At 41.9% G+C, this 16,019-nt stretch overlaps 1 protein-coding gene across 1 annotated transcript in view; it reads right to left on the bottom strand.

Moving 5' to 3' along the window:
- The window catches only part of si:ch211-26b3.4 (connector enhancer of kinase suppressor of ras 2), a 54,333-nt gene that overhangs the window by 22,370 nt on the left and 15,944 nt on the right, over positions 1–16,019 (bottom strand). Inside the window, exons 3-8 of the mRNA XM_061079891.1 lie at positions 11,456–11,658; positions 10,882–10,969; positions 9,649–9,690; positions 4,610–4,729; positions 3,681–3,740; positions 3,470–3,538 (exon numbers count right to left, since the gene is read on the bottom strand). Coding sequence (XP_060935874.1) covers positions 3,470–3,538; positions 3,681–3,740; positions 4,610–4,729; positions 9,649–9,690; positions 10,882–10,969; positions 11,456–11,658 — 582 coding nt within the window. The remainder of the gene's footprint in view (positions 1–3,469; positions 3,539–3,680; positions 3,741–4,609; positions 4,730–9,648; positions 9,691–10,881; positions 10,970–11,455; positions 11,659–16,019) is intronic.

Below are 16,019 nucleotides of genomic sequence, written 5' to 3'. Positions count from 1 at the left end.
AAAAATTTTGTCTTCAAATTTGGTTAATAGTAATTGGAGCCCATAAAAACTATGTTTTATTCGATACAATTTCTTTACAATTAGCCTCAAAACTCTAATCCAATGCTAATCTGACATACAATTAGTTGTCAGTTTATTTTAAGCCTCTGGCTAAAGTTATTCATCACCTCCGATCTTATCTCAGTTTATTTAACAGGAGATGATTATTCAATTTTGTTGTCATTCCAGAGGCTTTAGTTTGGGGTAATGTTGATCTGGTCTTTGTAATACTGAGAGGTTTTAATGTTGTGTTTGCTTATTGTTATAAATTGTATTAGACAGAGAGCCCTGTATAACACAATGAAGCAAGCCTGCGAAATTTTTATACATTTCTCCCACAAGGCAGCTGGCGACACGTCACGTCTAAACAGCCATAACTAAGTGGTCATGAGTCTGAGTGCGCTCATTAAAATCCGTAGTCTTCATCTACCAAACTTTGTTGTCTCCAAGCTGTCCAAGTGCCAGTGTTCAGAAAACACTGGCATATTCAAATAAAAAACATCTCTTTCAGTATGTTTATGCTCTAAGGAAGCGGGAGCGATGGGGAAAGAGTCTGAAAGATGTGCCGACTGCAGCGATTTCTTGTGGTTGTGGACAGCCCGTCTCCAGAGCTCGCACCACTCGTCAGGCCATTGATTGGCTACAGCTACTGCAAGTGTCCGCAGAGGCCACACACACACACACACACACACACACACACACACACACACACACACACACACACACAAACACACACACACACACACACACACACACACACACACACACACACACACGGCTCTGACCTTATTCCTGACATAATGATGACCAGCCTGTGTCAGACTGGTTTCCCGTTTCTTGTTCTCTTTGGCCCACTTCACAGTTCAGCTACTGATCATCGGCCACAAGGGACAGGAGGTTTCTGTCGACATGCCCTGTCCTGTTGCCCTCTTAAAGAAAGGAGGTAAACCAGGACACACCAGGACTCACCGGTGCGACGATCGATAACTTGTGATTTGATATATTGATTTCAAACTCTCGATACTCATTGGCTTCTGCAGAAAACAAACAAACAGATAAAAAACCGCCCATTGACCAACTAGATTTGTGATCTTACTTATCTATGTTTTGATGAAATTGTATCTATTGCTAATATATGAATGTTGATCAGTGCAGCTTAAACATTTGATAATTTCTGTTAAATGAAAAAAACGGTTTGCAAATTTAAGGTTAATTCTCCCATAATTGTGAGATATATTTGCTCTTTGAAAGCTAAAAGTTACCTTTTTTGCTTTAAGTGAATTAAGTTCATTCTGTGGCTAACTAAGGGTCATAAATAGTAAAGTCCACCTGCTAGCACTGTAATGCAGAAATCTGTTATTAAGCAGTTATTGAAGAAAGGTTGTCACATCATTGTTAGTTCAGCTTTATGCAGCTTTTTTGACCATTTTGTTTACTTTCTTTTGGATTCATTGCTTTTGGCACAGAAAGTATTTGCCTTCGGGCATCAGGAGATAGAGCGGGTCATCAACTATCAAGTCAGAAGTTCAATCCCAGCCCCCCCATTCCAAGTGCTGAAAGGTTGAGCCGGCAGTGTGTGTCATCAATATAGAAAAGATGCTATATAAATACAGACTATTTACCATTTTGCCACATGCTTTCAAGTCGTGTAAAATAAATGATATCGCACTCTATTTGAAGAAACTTTCCACTAGATTTATATTAAGATGGGTGGGTGTACGGTGGATTTGCAAAAAGTAGAAGCGTGTCAAATGGGCTTGGAAATTTGCAATTACATAAGGTATTGTATTGGCTCCAGTATTTACTTCCAAAGGTTTGGGACATTTTCATCCCAAAGGAAAAGACAGAATTAACTGAACTGAACTTGAACCAAACTGGATCCTGATCAAAACTCCTCAACCCTTGTTTGATCGGGCACAATATTCGACTGCAGGTACCGAGAGCGTGAGCAAACACGAAGCCTGAACTGACCAGGATGGTTTAAAGCTGTTCTGTTATGCAAACGTGCAGAGAGCTAAAAGAACAGAGACTTACCAAAGTAATAATAGAGCATAAACTGCTGCTGGAGAGTTTTTTTTATTTATTTCTTTATCCCAGGGGTCTTCATTATTTTCCCAGATGCTATTACCTCCACATAATTATGTTGCCTCTTCAAACAATCAGTTTGTTATTTGAGCAAATTCCACATTTTGCCTCAATAGAGAAGCTAAAAACTGCAAGTCCTGTTTTTGAAGTGGGCCTCAAACAGAAGCTCATGCATAGACATGAGGACAGCGCTGTTGCTAAATAAGTGGGATAGGTCTACATAATGTTTCTATAATATAATGTTATTTGTTAATTCAATATCCACACTAATCTCATTTTAAATATAAAGATAAACTTATCCGCCGTGATGTTGAAGTAGAGTGGCTTACAGTAAATCCATCTTTCCTCAAGCTGTGTTTTGGATCAGAAGACAAAACTGTACTGAGTTCTGCTGTTCTCCCTCCTTTTCATTTCATCCTCTTCCTCTTCTCCCCAAGTCCCTCTTTACTTCCTCCTCCTCTCCCAGCTCTGCATCATCTCAGCATCCCCTGACTGCTTTACACCCCTTTCCCCATCAAGAGACACACTCACACACCTTCGTCTCCCCCGTGCTTATCTCCTCCCCCAGAGTGAGGGATCAGAGTGCTGCGGATCTAGCCGAGGGAGTAATGAGGGGTTGGAGATGAGAGCCTGGCGGGGTGCGATCTGCACAGTCACCTCGTGGAGGGAGAGATGGGGGGGGGACAGAGATAACATGCAGCTTCCTCACGCGTCAATCAACAACTCTCTCCGGTGCCTGGATCCCACGCTTTCACATGAACAGCACCTATCGAGACGTACGAGGAAATACTTACGGGAAAAGCACACAGGAGACGTTTAAACAGAGACACAAACCTTCCTTCCCACAGCCAAGAAATAAAAAAATAAAAAAAACGCTGAAGCAAATTGTTCGTTCCAGAGCTGACAGCACAGTGCGCTCAGTCCCATGCTCTCCCAACCCATCGTTCCATTTAAAAAGCGCTGCCCAATTTTTTCGGTGCGCCCTTGATGTGACGAGTTGAAGGCAGAAACGCAACTTATTCAAGTCTGAAAGTGGAACATGAGTTCACATTTCAAACCAGACTTCAGGGGTTTTCTTTTTCGACAGTGGAAACAAAATCCCAGACAGAGTTCGCTGACAGTCGTGGTGGACGGAACAAAGGTCTTGTCACAATCGTTTCCATAATCTGCTCCCACAGCAAGGCCTAATTAGCCTACATACTGACACAGGACAGAAAGCGCCATGGTGGTGGTAGCAGTCAGACGTCATGTACCTTGACAGCTCCTCAACATAGCACGGAATTGGAGAACATTTCCTGTGATTCTCCATGGCAACAGTGTTACGCCTGGGAGCTGTTTAACTCACCACTGTCTGGTGGTTGACTTGGATCACCTCGTCCCCTGCGTGGATCTTCTTACACAGGTCGGCTGGAGACTGCAGAGGCAGAGATTTGAGGACAATGGCAGCACATTTAGGAGATGCTGACTCGTACATTCATTGATATAGTGGAATTTGAGACACCAGATCGTGGCTGTGTCAGGTGTCGAGCTTCCGAGTGACTGAAACAAAAACTCACATTCTCTGTGGTTCCGGTGATGACGTGGAGTCCGTCATATGTCGATTTGATATACATCCCCTGTAACATAAGCAGAGGGATTCAGTATTATACAGAGTACAAATGCAAATACATGATATCTTTATTTTTGCATCCATGTGTGTATTTGTGACTCTTTCTGTGTGGGTCAGAAAACTCAACAGTGTTCAGGCTTGATAAACAGAATGACAAATTTAAAGAAATACCAAGGTGAAGTGTTTTGAGCCACCTTAGCCTCCAGTGCCGCTTCAGTCCTCCTTGACTATGACTCTAATTCTGGAAGTCAACTTCATAATTTTACACCATATTCCCAAAAGATATATCAAACGTTTGGCATTTTTATGAAGGTGGTGAACTTCTAAAGACTGGATTTGGTTTGAGACTGAAAACAGTAAAACATTCTGGTCCCTAGTTCTGAGCGGGTAAAGTAAATAATTAACTAAGACAGCCAAAGCCAGGCAGCCCATGTTCACACAACTTAAATATTTAATTATTAGTGCTGTGCATTGGGGAGACTTGGATGCAGGTATGTGAAAACACTATGAGAAGCTTGAAAAGGAAAATATTGTAACTCTGTGAGAAATTGTCCAATTAACTTTCAAGTATGATTAGGAAGACTTTTGACTTCCATTGTAATTCTCCCCAGGAGACTTGATATTACAAGACTTAATCATTTCCCCAGAACATGGATGAAAGCATAAGGTGATTGTTTCAAAGAGTGGACTGTGGAAGCTGAACACACAATATACAAACAACAAATGATATATTGAAGCAAAATGTGGCTAATTTAGTCATTCTGGGTTCATCAATATAAATGACCCCTTTGTAATATAATTGATTCTTAAAATAAAAATGTGACTTAGTGCAGCTTTAATAACAACCTTGGTGTAAATGTTTGCACGTGACCTTACCAGGCCTTCACTGGGCATGATGCTGGTGAGGTGGACCACCTCCAGATGGGCAGACTGAGAGACCAGAGAGTCAGATGACAGAGAGATGATGTGGTCACATATCCCTGCTAAGGTCTTACACTGGAGGTAAAGAGAGCAGAGGGGGGATAAAAGACAGGAAAAGAGAGAAAGAGGGAGAGAGAGAGAGCGAGAGAGAGAGAGAGAGCGACAAACAGAAAAAAGGCAGAAAGTTATTGAGATTGGTTTTGGTCCGCGGGGGATGCTGTGACCTAGCTGGAGGAGGTGAAACAGAAATCATTTCATCAGACAGTTCCACATCGCCACCTCCATCACGCCAGCACACAAACTGTTTCCTGTCACAGTCTGTCCATGGGCATGCCCAGAAGACACCGACACAGAGTGAACAACACACCGCTGATACCAAACACAACCCGAGCTGCCCAGATGACATTTTCTAACAACTAAATTACAGAGCACAGATCTCATTTGTTGTTATCTGTATTTTTTCATTTGGAAGAGAGAGGACATTTTTTTCCATCAAATCAACTAAACTAAATCAGACCAGATGGATTGTCTGTGTGTGATTTCTTTCTCTTTTTTTTTAACACTGCACTTACATTTCTAATACATATTACTGCAGTCGAGTGCATCCAAGCACAAACGCCAAATGAAAAGCATGACTTCACCTTACCTTTGTTCTAAATAAACCATGGCTGTTTGTCTGCTTGGCCACGCATGCGAGTTAATTTATCATCAGCAACATCGCTGCCTTCTAATCTTGGCTGACTGAATGCAGTGGGTTTTACAGGGACCGTTACCTTGGTAATCCTCCCTCACTGCAACGCTACTTAGTGCATACGTGCATGCAAACACACACTCGCTGGAATGTAACAGGCGTACATGTGAGAGCACATACAGTTTATTCTCTACATTCACACAAGCTGCATGACAGTGATGAACCCTGCACATACTAATCTTCTCATCGCAATCCTAATGAGCAATTACCGGATTATAGTTATGAAATAACCAGCGGAGATCTTACTCATACACGCGCGCACACACACACACACACACACACACACTCACACAAAAACCATGGCTTCAGGGGAAATTGACATTGACTTCCATCGATTTCCTGGAAACTTACTGTCTAACCTAAACCAATGTTATGCTTGCCTTATCCTAACTCCCACACTAACCAAAACCTAAGTCTAACCTAACCAAAATTTTCACCAAATTTAATAATTTATATCATTCGGGACTTGCTTTTTGTCTCCATAAAGAGGACAAGTCACTATGATGTTAGTGTCAACAAATGTAGAACCACATACACAAACACACACATACACACATAGACACACGCACACACACACACCTTTTTCTGGGTCATGGTGAATGACACACTGCTCATTCTGTTTATTCAGTACTATTTTGTCAAAGTGTACTCATTATGTAATGGGATACCCAGAACTGTTAATGTCATACACAGACACCAAACAAGAACTTTAAGCTTTAATTTGAAGAGTGAAGAAAAAAATATTAACAAAAAGCAGTATATTTTGAATCTGGCCAATACAGTTGTAAGTAGCATGTGAAGTGCCTAACTGGAAACTACAGCGAGTGGCAAAGCTCTGGCTCTGCTTGTGTCCCGCTTTGATCATCAGACTAATAGTCTTGACCTGGGATTAAATTGAGGCCGAGAGACAAAAAGGCCCAGAGAGTCTCAACTCAGCTCCTCCAGCTGTGACACACCCAGCCTTGATCAGGCCGCCTGCTGGAGAATCAGAGTGCAGATTATAGGGAAGTTTACTTATGTGGCTGGCTGGCATGAGATTTGAAAGCAGTGAAACAGAAAGCCAGACATAGTACAATGCCAAATGGATTAAGCTCTGGGTGCTCACAACCCCTCCATCCCCCACATCCACCACCTCTCTCCTTCTCATTCTCCCTCACGCATTCTTCCTCATGGAATGACACCTTCTCTCCGTTGCACACGCGTTCAAATGCTTACACACACTCTAAACACAATTGCGTTATTATTTGTCTCCACATGCATGAGTGTATACACTCGCCGTGGCAAAAATATACCTGAACTGAAACACGGAGAAGGATGGACAGAGGTAGAGGGAGGGAGAAGGTGAGTGGAGGAGGGAACAAGGAAAGAAGGGAGGTGTGGGAGAGAGAGTCCGGGAGGAAAGGGGGGAGAACACAAGGGAAAGGGAAACACACAACTAGGACAGTCTTATGTAATTCTCCTCATCCTTATGCATGCATGCACATACAAACACACACACTCACATACACTTCACGCTCCATCAGACACACAGACTCACACATGCTCATATCTTATCGCTCGTCTTCATCATCTCTCTACTGACACACACACACACACAGTTGTCTCTGTCCATCTGATTGCTGCAGGCCGTAGTCTAGAGGAGGGCAGAGTAGCAGTGGGTTTTGCATTATTGAGCAGGAGCTGACGAACGTACAACTACCACTACAGTACAGCAGAGCATTAAACGGTCTCTGAACCCCATGCTGGATGTACAATGAGGGAACAGTGGCTGAGAGACGCTCACATACAAGTCTGTATGGATCACCAACCATAAATACATAACTGAATAATATATAATTGGACATTTAGGGAAATATAATGACATTATTCATCTTTATGCCAAGACATAGAGGTGGATGTACTCTTACAGCTGTACTGTCAATATGAACCTATAGCCAGGAGATGGTTAGCTTAGCATAGCAAATGGAAATGTCGATATACAAACTTGTGGTTGTGTGATGCAACTTCGAATAGTTCTTTCTAATGTTGGCACTTTCTTCTTCTTCTTTTTCGGGTTATTGGCGGGTGGCAACCAACGTCAATGCGCATTACCTCCACCTATACTGGATTTGCCTCTTCTTCCTCTTGTGTCATCATTAAGATGACACATGGGACTTTTCAAAAACTACAGTTCTTATGTAAACGATATAAAACATTACTCTTTGTTCTGCATTCATTTTATCACCATGTGTGTCCCATGTGTGGCTGTGTCACTTCCCCTCCACTTTATTAATTTCTAAAATGCATAGTAAACAACGATCACAAAGGAAGCAGCATCTAAAAGCAAACACCTCTTCTTCCCTCTCTCCCTTTCTCCCTTCACGCTGTCTCCCTATTTCACACATAAACCTCCCACACATAACAGACTTAGTCATGTGTAGCCTTTAGTCTGGCACCCAGGGTGCGTATTTTTGTGTGTGTTTTTGTGTGTGTGTGTGTGTGTGTGTGTGTGTGTGTGTGTGTGTGTGTGTGTGTGTGTGTGTGTGTGTGTGTGTGTGTGTGTGTGTATGCGTGCGTCTGTGTGTGTATGCGTGCGTCTGTGTGTGTTTGTGTGTGTGCGCACGTGCAGGCACATGCAAGTGCCGCTGTGCATGTGTGGTCCAGGTATTTGTTATGATGTGGAAAACCTAAATCTCTTTGAGTTTACACTGAAGTGGACAAAAGGAAAGTCTCTAATAATAATGATGTAACTACATTTTAAAGTGAGGACATGTTTAAGGTTGGATCAAAGTGAGGCCAAATCTAGGGTAAGATTACATTTTGAGGTGAATATTTGGGGTTAGATGAAAATTTAAGTAAACCTAGGATTAGATAAAACGTTGGGTGTACCTAGGGTTAGATAGTTAGGGTATATCTAGGGTTAGATTAAAGTTGGGATAAACCTATGGCTAGCTTAAAGTTAGGGTAAATCTGGCTTTAGATTAAAGTTAGGGTAAATATAGGGTTTGATTAAAATTGGGATTTATCTAGGGTTAAATTAAGGGTAGGGTAAATTTAGGGTTAGATTAGTTTAGGGTAAGGGTAGGGAGTTCTTATGATTAAGCTTAAAGTACATCTCCAGGAAACATGTATAATTGTGTGCACAGGTACACAGATGGATAAACAAGAAACGGTGTGTGTGTGTGTTTGTGTGTGTGTGTGTGTGTGTGTGTGTGTGTTTGTCTGAGTGCATGTGTGCCATCTAAATATTTGAAATAGACCAATGTCACTGTCCTGTGTCATTAGCTGGCCTTTAACAACAGAAGTAATGACAGCCTGGTTTCCGCGACCAAATCACTAAGGGGGGAGGGGGGAGGCTAATCCCGACAGGGGCTGCATCACAATTTGCAGAGAACACCCTCTCAAATACAGTCTTGTGATTAGTTTTGTTGATAGAAATATGTCATATATTTCATACATATTTCATATATATCATACCCCTCAACATTAGTGTGTTCCTTGGCATAAAATGCTCAAATATTTGACTGTGAACCCCCCTGCCATCATGTTATTTGGTTTTCTCCACCTGACCTTGAATGACGGCAGGAAGTGTCCCAATCCAACTGTCAGTCCAGATCAAACACTAGCTGCTCACTCGCTTTCACACGTGCACACAGACAGTTCTCTGCCACACATGCAAGCCCCCCCCCCACACACACACACATGATAAAATGGAGCTTGCAAATGGCCTTAGGCTGGACGTTCACAATCCTTTGCCACAAATTCCTATAAAAATCACAGCACTCTAACATGCACATACACACACACACCCATGCAGAAAACACAAACATACACAGGCAGCCACATAAATCGTTCAGCTGTCTATTTCTGCTGTTTGTATTTGAACTCATGCCATTTTGTTTCACAAGCAAAATCATTGCAACTGCTAACGGAACCAAATGGCAAAACCAATATGTCACCCAGAAGTGATACGATTTCACTGAATTAATGGCTCTACATTTTGTTAGCTCTCTGGCCAAGACGAGAAGATTGAAACCATCCTCTCGCTAGTAAGCTTAGCTAATGTCGAACCTCAGACCTTCTGTGTAGTAGAACTGTGAAATCTAGGAAATTAAACTATGCATACACTGGGCTGTTTTATCTCTCCATTTAATGGATGCCATTGTTGAGCATATCTCATCCTTGTTGTCCGACATAAATCAACAATATTCAATAAGTATTGATGTTTCAAAAAAGAGTTTGATATTTGAAAACAGAAACTTACCACGTGGAGAATCTTATTCTCTGTCTCGTACACTGTGCAATCCTGCAAAACGAAAGAAGAAGAAATATAAGAAGGAGAACGCATTAATGTGGACATCCGCACAGAGGCTCAAATATCTCCTTCCTCCAAATATAACAGTGCAGAAAGAAGGGAATAAGAGAAATCAGAGATGGATGACTTGTTCCCCACTGGAGAACATCGGCAGTCAGCTGTTTTATTTCTAACTCTCCTACATTATGTCTGGTACTTTACAATCCAGGCCGGCTAACACATTGGATTCACCATTGTTGGAGTGACTCTTCTGTGTGGAGATTCATAAGCCTCCTTGGGATTTAGAAATGACATTATTTGAACATGACAGATTGTTATTTAACGATAGCTGATAGTTAATCTATTCCTGGGAAAGCAGCCCGCTGAATCTGCCAGATGTGCATGGTAGCAGTTAATTTGTCTGTTTGATGCATTGGTGCGGGCAGTGCTGCCACCTTTGTCTGTCTCGCTGCACCCTGGCAGCCTCAAGTTCATTTGGCCCATTGTGGCCCTGCGGTGGCCCCTTTCTCTCCTCTCTCCTATGGCCCTTGTAAGAGGGGATGGGTGTTATCTGCTCAGCTCCAGGATTTACTCTGAGCACACACACAAACACACTCTCAACACACACTCTAAGCAGGCTCTTACAGGGAGGACATGGAGGAGGTCCAGGACAGAAGGCATAGTTTCTGTCCAAACAATGAGATTTCTACAGTATCAGAGCGTGTGTGCACCTCCAGTTTGGTTTTTTAAGCAAATGCGTGTGTCACTGTAGCTAAGTAACATGAGGGAGTGTGCTAGAGAGAGAGAGAGGGGGTAGATGGAGGACAGGAAATGAAGTGATAAGCGACCCCTCATTCATTCTCCATCAGAGCCCCTAAGTTAAGCGGCGGACGAGTCAGTGAGTCAATGAGTACACTGCCTGAGGCTGTCACTGAGAGCCACTCGTCCCCTCGGCCATGCTGCAAACAGCCTGTGGCAGTGGACATATGCTCCACTCATTGTCAAATCTATAGAAATGAGCTGCGCACCAGAGCAAGCTGCAGCCCTATTGACGTTTCCACTCCAAACCTACTTTGGTTTTGTCCTTTCACATATCAAACCCTGACCTTTATTAGATGGTTGTATTGAATATGGGCACGACGGAGTGTAAGATGCATACATCACGCGTGTTTGATGCTGTACGGTGTGTGTGTGTGTAAGCACCTGTTGTACAATTGTAGTTAATTCTAGGCAGAGCTGCACGATGTTGTTCTTCAGTAATGAATACTCTGTCACACTGGCGAATGGAGACCTGAAACAGACACAAAAAAAGAGTTTATAATCTGACAGATGCCTCTGACTGCTTAACATCTTATTCTAAATTTGGTTACTGTTTGTCATCAAAGGCTCCTCAGAATGGGAAATCACACTTGTTTTCTTGATCCACGTAGGACGATGATGTTGGACACACAATATAGGAACAGTAATGATACAAACTTTTCTCATGTTGTGTATATATCCTGTTGTGTTATTGTATTGTTATGTGACAGGGGGATTTTATGGTTTCCTGTTATTGTGTCCACTGTCTGTTATTGCGTCATTGTATAATGCATAACAGGAAACAGTTGCACAGTGCACAAAGACAAAGACAAGGTAAAGTTTTTAAAAAGAACTGTTGTAGTTGTACAGTAGCATAGAGTTTACATATTTACAATTTTGTTATCGTCCGTATTAGATGATGATTAGTCATTCATTTAAAGTCCAGATATATGTTTAGTGCTGATGTGTGACTCCATACCTGTCAAGCCAGGCTAGAAGGTTCTTGGCTGCTCCAATCAGATCCACCACCGAGGTTAGGAAATCATTGGGTAGTCTTCGGGAAGCTCGTCCATCGTAGTGTCCGCCCCTCCGCCGGCCCAGGATGAAGTTCTGAAGGTTCTTCGCCGAAGCGTTCAGCTTGTGGGACAACGTCCGGAGGTTCTCTGTCTCCAGGCCGTAGTTCTGGAAGACAAACAGAAGGATTCATATTAGAAGCAGTAATACAGTTATTTGGTGAGGTACAGATTCGTCTGATGGTCTTCCACATCAGTGGTTTGAAGTTACTTTTGATATATTGGAAGGATTTAAGATGAAAGAAATAGTTCAAAAAATTAAAATTATTTTATAACGTACAGCGTTATTTGTACAGGTCTTATTAGAGCTCAAAACAGGCGAAATGGGGCATTACCACTGACAATTGTGGGGGGCTGTGCTTCAGCAAAACTACAGAGGACACTAGGAAGAATTCAACAATGGTAGAACTTTTTGTGGAGAGACTTCCAATTGGTAATAATCCACCGGCATCTATACAGTATGTTGTTACTTCGTCCAGGCACAGGGACAAACTGTTACTGTGGAACAGCTAAGAGGAGGGTGGACTGACATTAAATGTGAGTTGGAGGGTGGCAAAGGAATTATGGAGGAGCATGCCAATATAAAGGATGCATGGAAGTATGTGGGCAATGGTTATGTGTCTTTTCTTCTTTAAATGCATCATAATAAGTTTTAAACAGGTGTAAAATGATGCTAATACCAACCAGCACCATATATCTTCCCTGTAAACCCCAAAAATTACTGTAGGATAAATCCAGCACACAATGTGTTAATTAATGAGCTCTTAAAGGTCCTGTTTGTAACTTTATGCACAGACATGACAGGGGTGTGTCCAAGCTATTGAATATTGAAAACATTGATCAGTTTCAAACTGTTAATGTTTCAAATAATTTTGAATAATGATCTTACAGCTTTTCTGGAATTGCAACATATCAAATGAATCAGTGGAATGAACTGAAACTAAAATTACTATCTCTCCATAACCACAAGCATATTTCTTAAAACAGCCACTCTTTGCACGCACATGCACGCACACAAAACACACACACACACACGGACCCACTGAGCCACTTTGCACTCGGTGTCCCACAGCACCTCCAGTCATGTCCTTCCTGACAGAGCCTGATTCCTGCTGACACAGAGGCTACACACACACACACACACACACACACACACACAGATATCCTTGTATAGTCAGATGCACAGGCGGAGCTAGACGTATCTATTCCCCCTCTGCCTCTAGATCTATTCTACACAGTCACGACCACAGTGACTACAAAGGAGGGAGGGTTCCACAGTGGTGGCAGCAGAGAGCGCGAGAGAGAGAGGGAGAGAGAGGGGGGGAGCGAAGGAGAGAGAAATGAGGGAATTGTGGAACTAAAGAGGCAGAAGACAAGAGGGAGAGAGAGGAGGAGATGGCACCCAGCTATGCATCTCACTGAAACTGGGTCATGCATACAGTGTGCTCTGTTTAATCTTCAGTATTCTGTGTGAACATAGATGTACACATGAACTTGGAGCGCACATGTTTTCACAGCTGTAATTAGGCAGTCCTGTGATTCGATCTCGAGCTGCATTCGGCTCCTTCCAGGGGACGCAGTGCTGAGATGAAGCGGGGGAATAATGCCCTGTGTCGACTGTCTTATTCGCTGTGTGTGTGTATGTGTGTGTGTGTGTGTAGAGAGAAAGAGAGGGAGAAATACGGAGAAATAATTTGAGCAGCGCGTGCATATGTGCGCTTTTGTGTGTGGCAAATCAATACAGTAAGAGGGCAATGCCATTAGAGCAATAACCCCCCCCCCCCTCAAACTCCATCTTCACGTCGATGTGGTTGCCATAGTAGCAGCCATGTGTGGAGTGGTCTCTTCTCTGTGCTAATATTTCTACTATTGTCAACAGAATTACACTCAAAGATTGTTTTTGAGCTGTCATTTGGTTTCAAAATGAAATCAGTATATTTCCATAGCAAATTCACATTCACTGTTGTTGAACATAAGCTTATGGAGGCAACTAAAGGGATTATATGTTACCTCCATCAATCAAGAGAATATTGATTGTATGTGTGTCACGTTCATCTTGAAGGATCTGGGTTCAATGGCCAACTCAGTCAGTTGAGACGATATTCAATTATTATCACAGGTTTTTCTTATTTACCCAAACTAAATTACGCTACTAATATTTTTTGACAATTGAACACTAGATTCAAAATGAAACAAGTTCCCCTTGATTTCAGGAAAAATCTCAAATCTATTTGAAGATGCTGCTTAAAAACTGAACAAATAATGAAGCTGATAAAGCTGTGACGTGCCTATAAAGACCATTTTTGTATGAATGTTTAAAACAAACGGTTGTAATTGATGAAGTGTTTCCCTTGAGAAATCAACAGATAGGAAGACCATGCAAACACTGTCATGAAAGAAAACAGGGGAGAGAAAGAAAGACTAAAATTACCTACAGTATAAATATATTTGCACCAGCAGATCAAACAAGAGTCTTCAGGCAAAGGAAATACATTGAGTGACGTGGAGACAATAACGGGAAAATATTCATCTTTCGTCTCAGCTTTCATCTGAGGAGTCCTGTCTAATGACCTCAGATGCTCAAATGAGGATGAAAAGGACAATATATATAAATTATGGCCAACAGGATTTTAATTTGGAGTCACACAGGGTAGCATTGAAAAGGAACAAACACAGAAACCTTTAACAACATTTAAAAAATAAGATACACAAAGTAATTGACCAAGTTTGCTGATGATTTTCTAATGTTTTGATAGAAGAAAAGAAATTTGCTGATCTCTCCTCAAACCCCTTGGGCAAGAGCTTGTGTGGTGTGTGTGTGAGCGTGCACGCGGCTCCTGTCTGGGAGGATAAAAGACATTTAGGCTAAGAACACGTTTTAAATGACGCCGTTTTGAGTCGAATTTGAATGTTAGAGTTTGCGGACACTTGGATGCTTCCTCCACCCCTCCATCGGCATAGTGGTGCGTAGATAATGAGTGAAATGCCATTTTTCTGTGAACTATCCCTTGAAATATTATGAAATCTATGCTATTCATTGGTTTCTCTCAATTCCGATATTAGGACGAGCAGTCACTTTATTATTTTATGTTTCGCTCATTTCTCAGAATCTTGCAGAATGTTCCCTGCATACTTAGAAACCTAATTAGCATAGATGCTCAGGGCAAAAACTTGATCGCATAGGCATAAAAGAGGGGACTTCCACATTTACAGTAAAGCCCAGTCAGCGCTTGACAGTTGCATTGATCCAAGGCTATGGAAGTGCCACTGTTTTTACTGCAGGACGACCAGCGTCAAAATGGTTCTGCAAAGTGATCAGGGTTTTGTTTTACTTATGATGTTGCTGACGACAGTGAATCTTCCTTCATGATCTAAATATTCTGAGTCTGCTGGTTGGACAGAGATATGTCCACTTCAGATCTATTTAACCAATGATCTTATTTTATCACAAAGTGAGGATATCTGGGAGAATGGCAATATTATTACAGAGATACCAATCGACCAAGAAATCAGCAGTGGCACAATCAGAAAAGTTGTACTTCAGCCAACTGCAGGTGAGCATAACAATACTTTTTGTACTAATCTATTTTTACAATGGAAAACTGTATTGCTGAACTATGTACGGTGGCACTAATGAAAAGCATGAATGCAAAAACCATACAAGTGGAAAAGCCATAACTTAACTAAAATCCACAACACAACTGCAAAAGTCACACAACTGAAACACAAAAGATGGACGTTGACAATGACACACACGAGCCAGAAAGATTAAGTAATAATGTTTGTGCTTCCTTTTTAGATGCTCCAAGCCCCTGTACCGTAACACCTCTTAAAGACAAGCATCACATTTAAGCGGAGACTGGCTTTTAAGTCAATGTTAAGTCCTTGCAAAACTATGTTCCTCACCAACAATATATCCTCGCTCACTTACATTGCGATTCTGTTTCCCTAATGTGGGTTTTGTTTATTTTGTTTTCAGTTTGCATTCATGTTAAGGCCTTTGCATTATATTTTGTCCGTTAATGCAGTTGTGTGTGACGTCTCAGCTACCGGATAGGTTTAAACTGAACCGTGAATTTGATTGGATATGATTAAGAAGCAACACTTGGGTCATATTTTTACAGCCCATCTTCAGGTTCTTTTGTGATAGGATCACACCAGCCACAAGGCCATCTAACATTCTGACCCATGAGTACTTGGTGGTCATTACTACATTATCCCCTCAGACTTCACTACTCATGGGTCGGACCTCATCCATTTGTAAACTCTGCCTTTATTTTGATTTTCCCTGTAAAGTTTGTGACTGCATTACGACAAAATCCTTGACAGATATACAAACATCTGCCAAAGCACTCAAAACCGTCTCTGTGGTAGTTACCGCTAGAGAAGGTGTCTCCAGGACATGGACACACACACACACACACACACCGTGTGAAAACAATACCAGCCCCAGCTGTCACGGCTGGTGAG

Source organism: Limanda limanda, chromosome 10, assembly GCF_963576545.1.
Source record: "Limanda limanda chromosome 10, fLimLim1.1, whole genome shotgun sequence".
NCBI lineage: Eukaryota > Metazoa > Chordata > Actinopteri > Pleuronectiformes > Pleuronectidae > Limanda > Limanda limanda.
The sequence above is the reverse complement of the archived record's forward strand: the minus strand, read 5'-3'. Positions and strand labels throughout refer to the sequence as shown.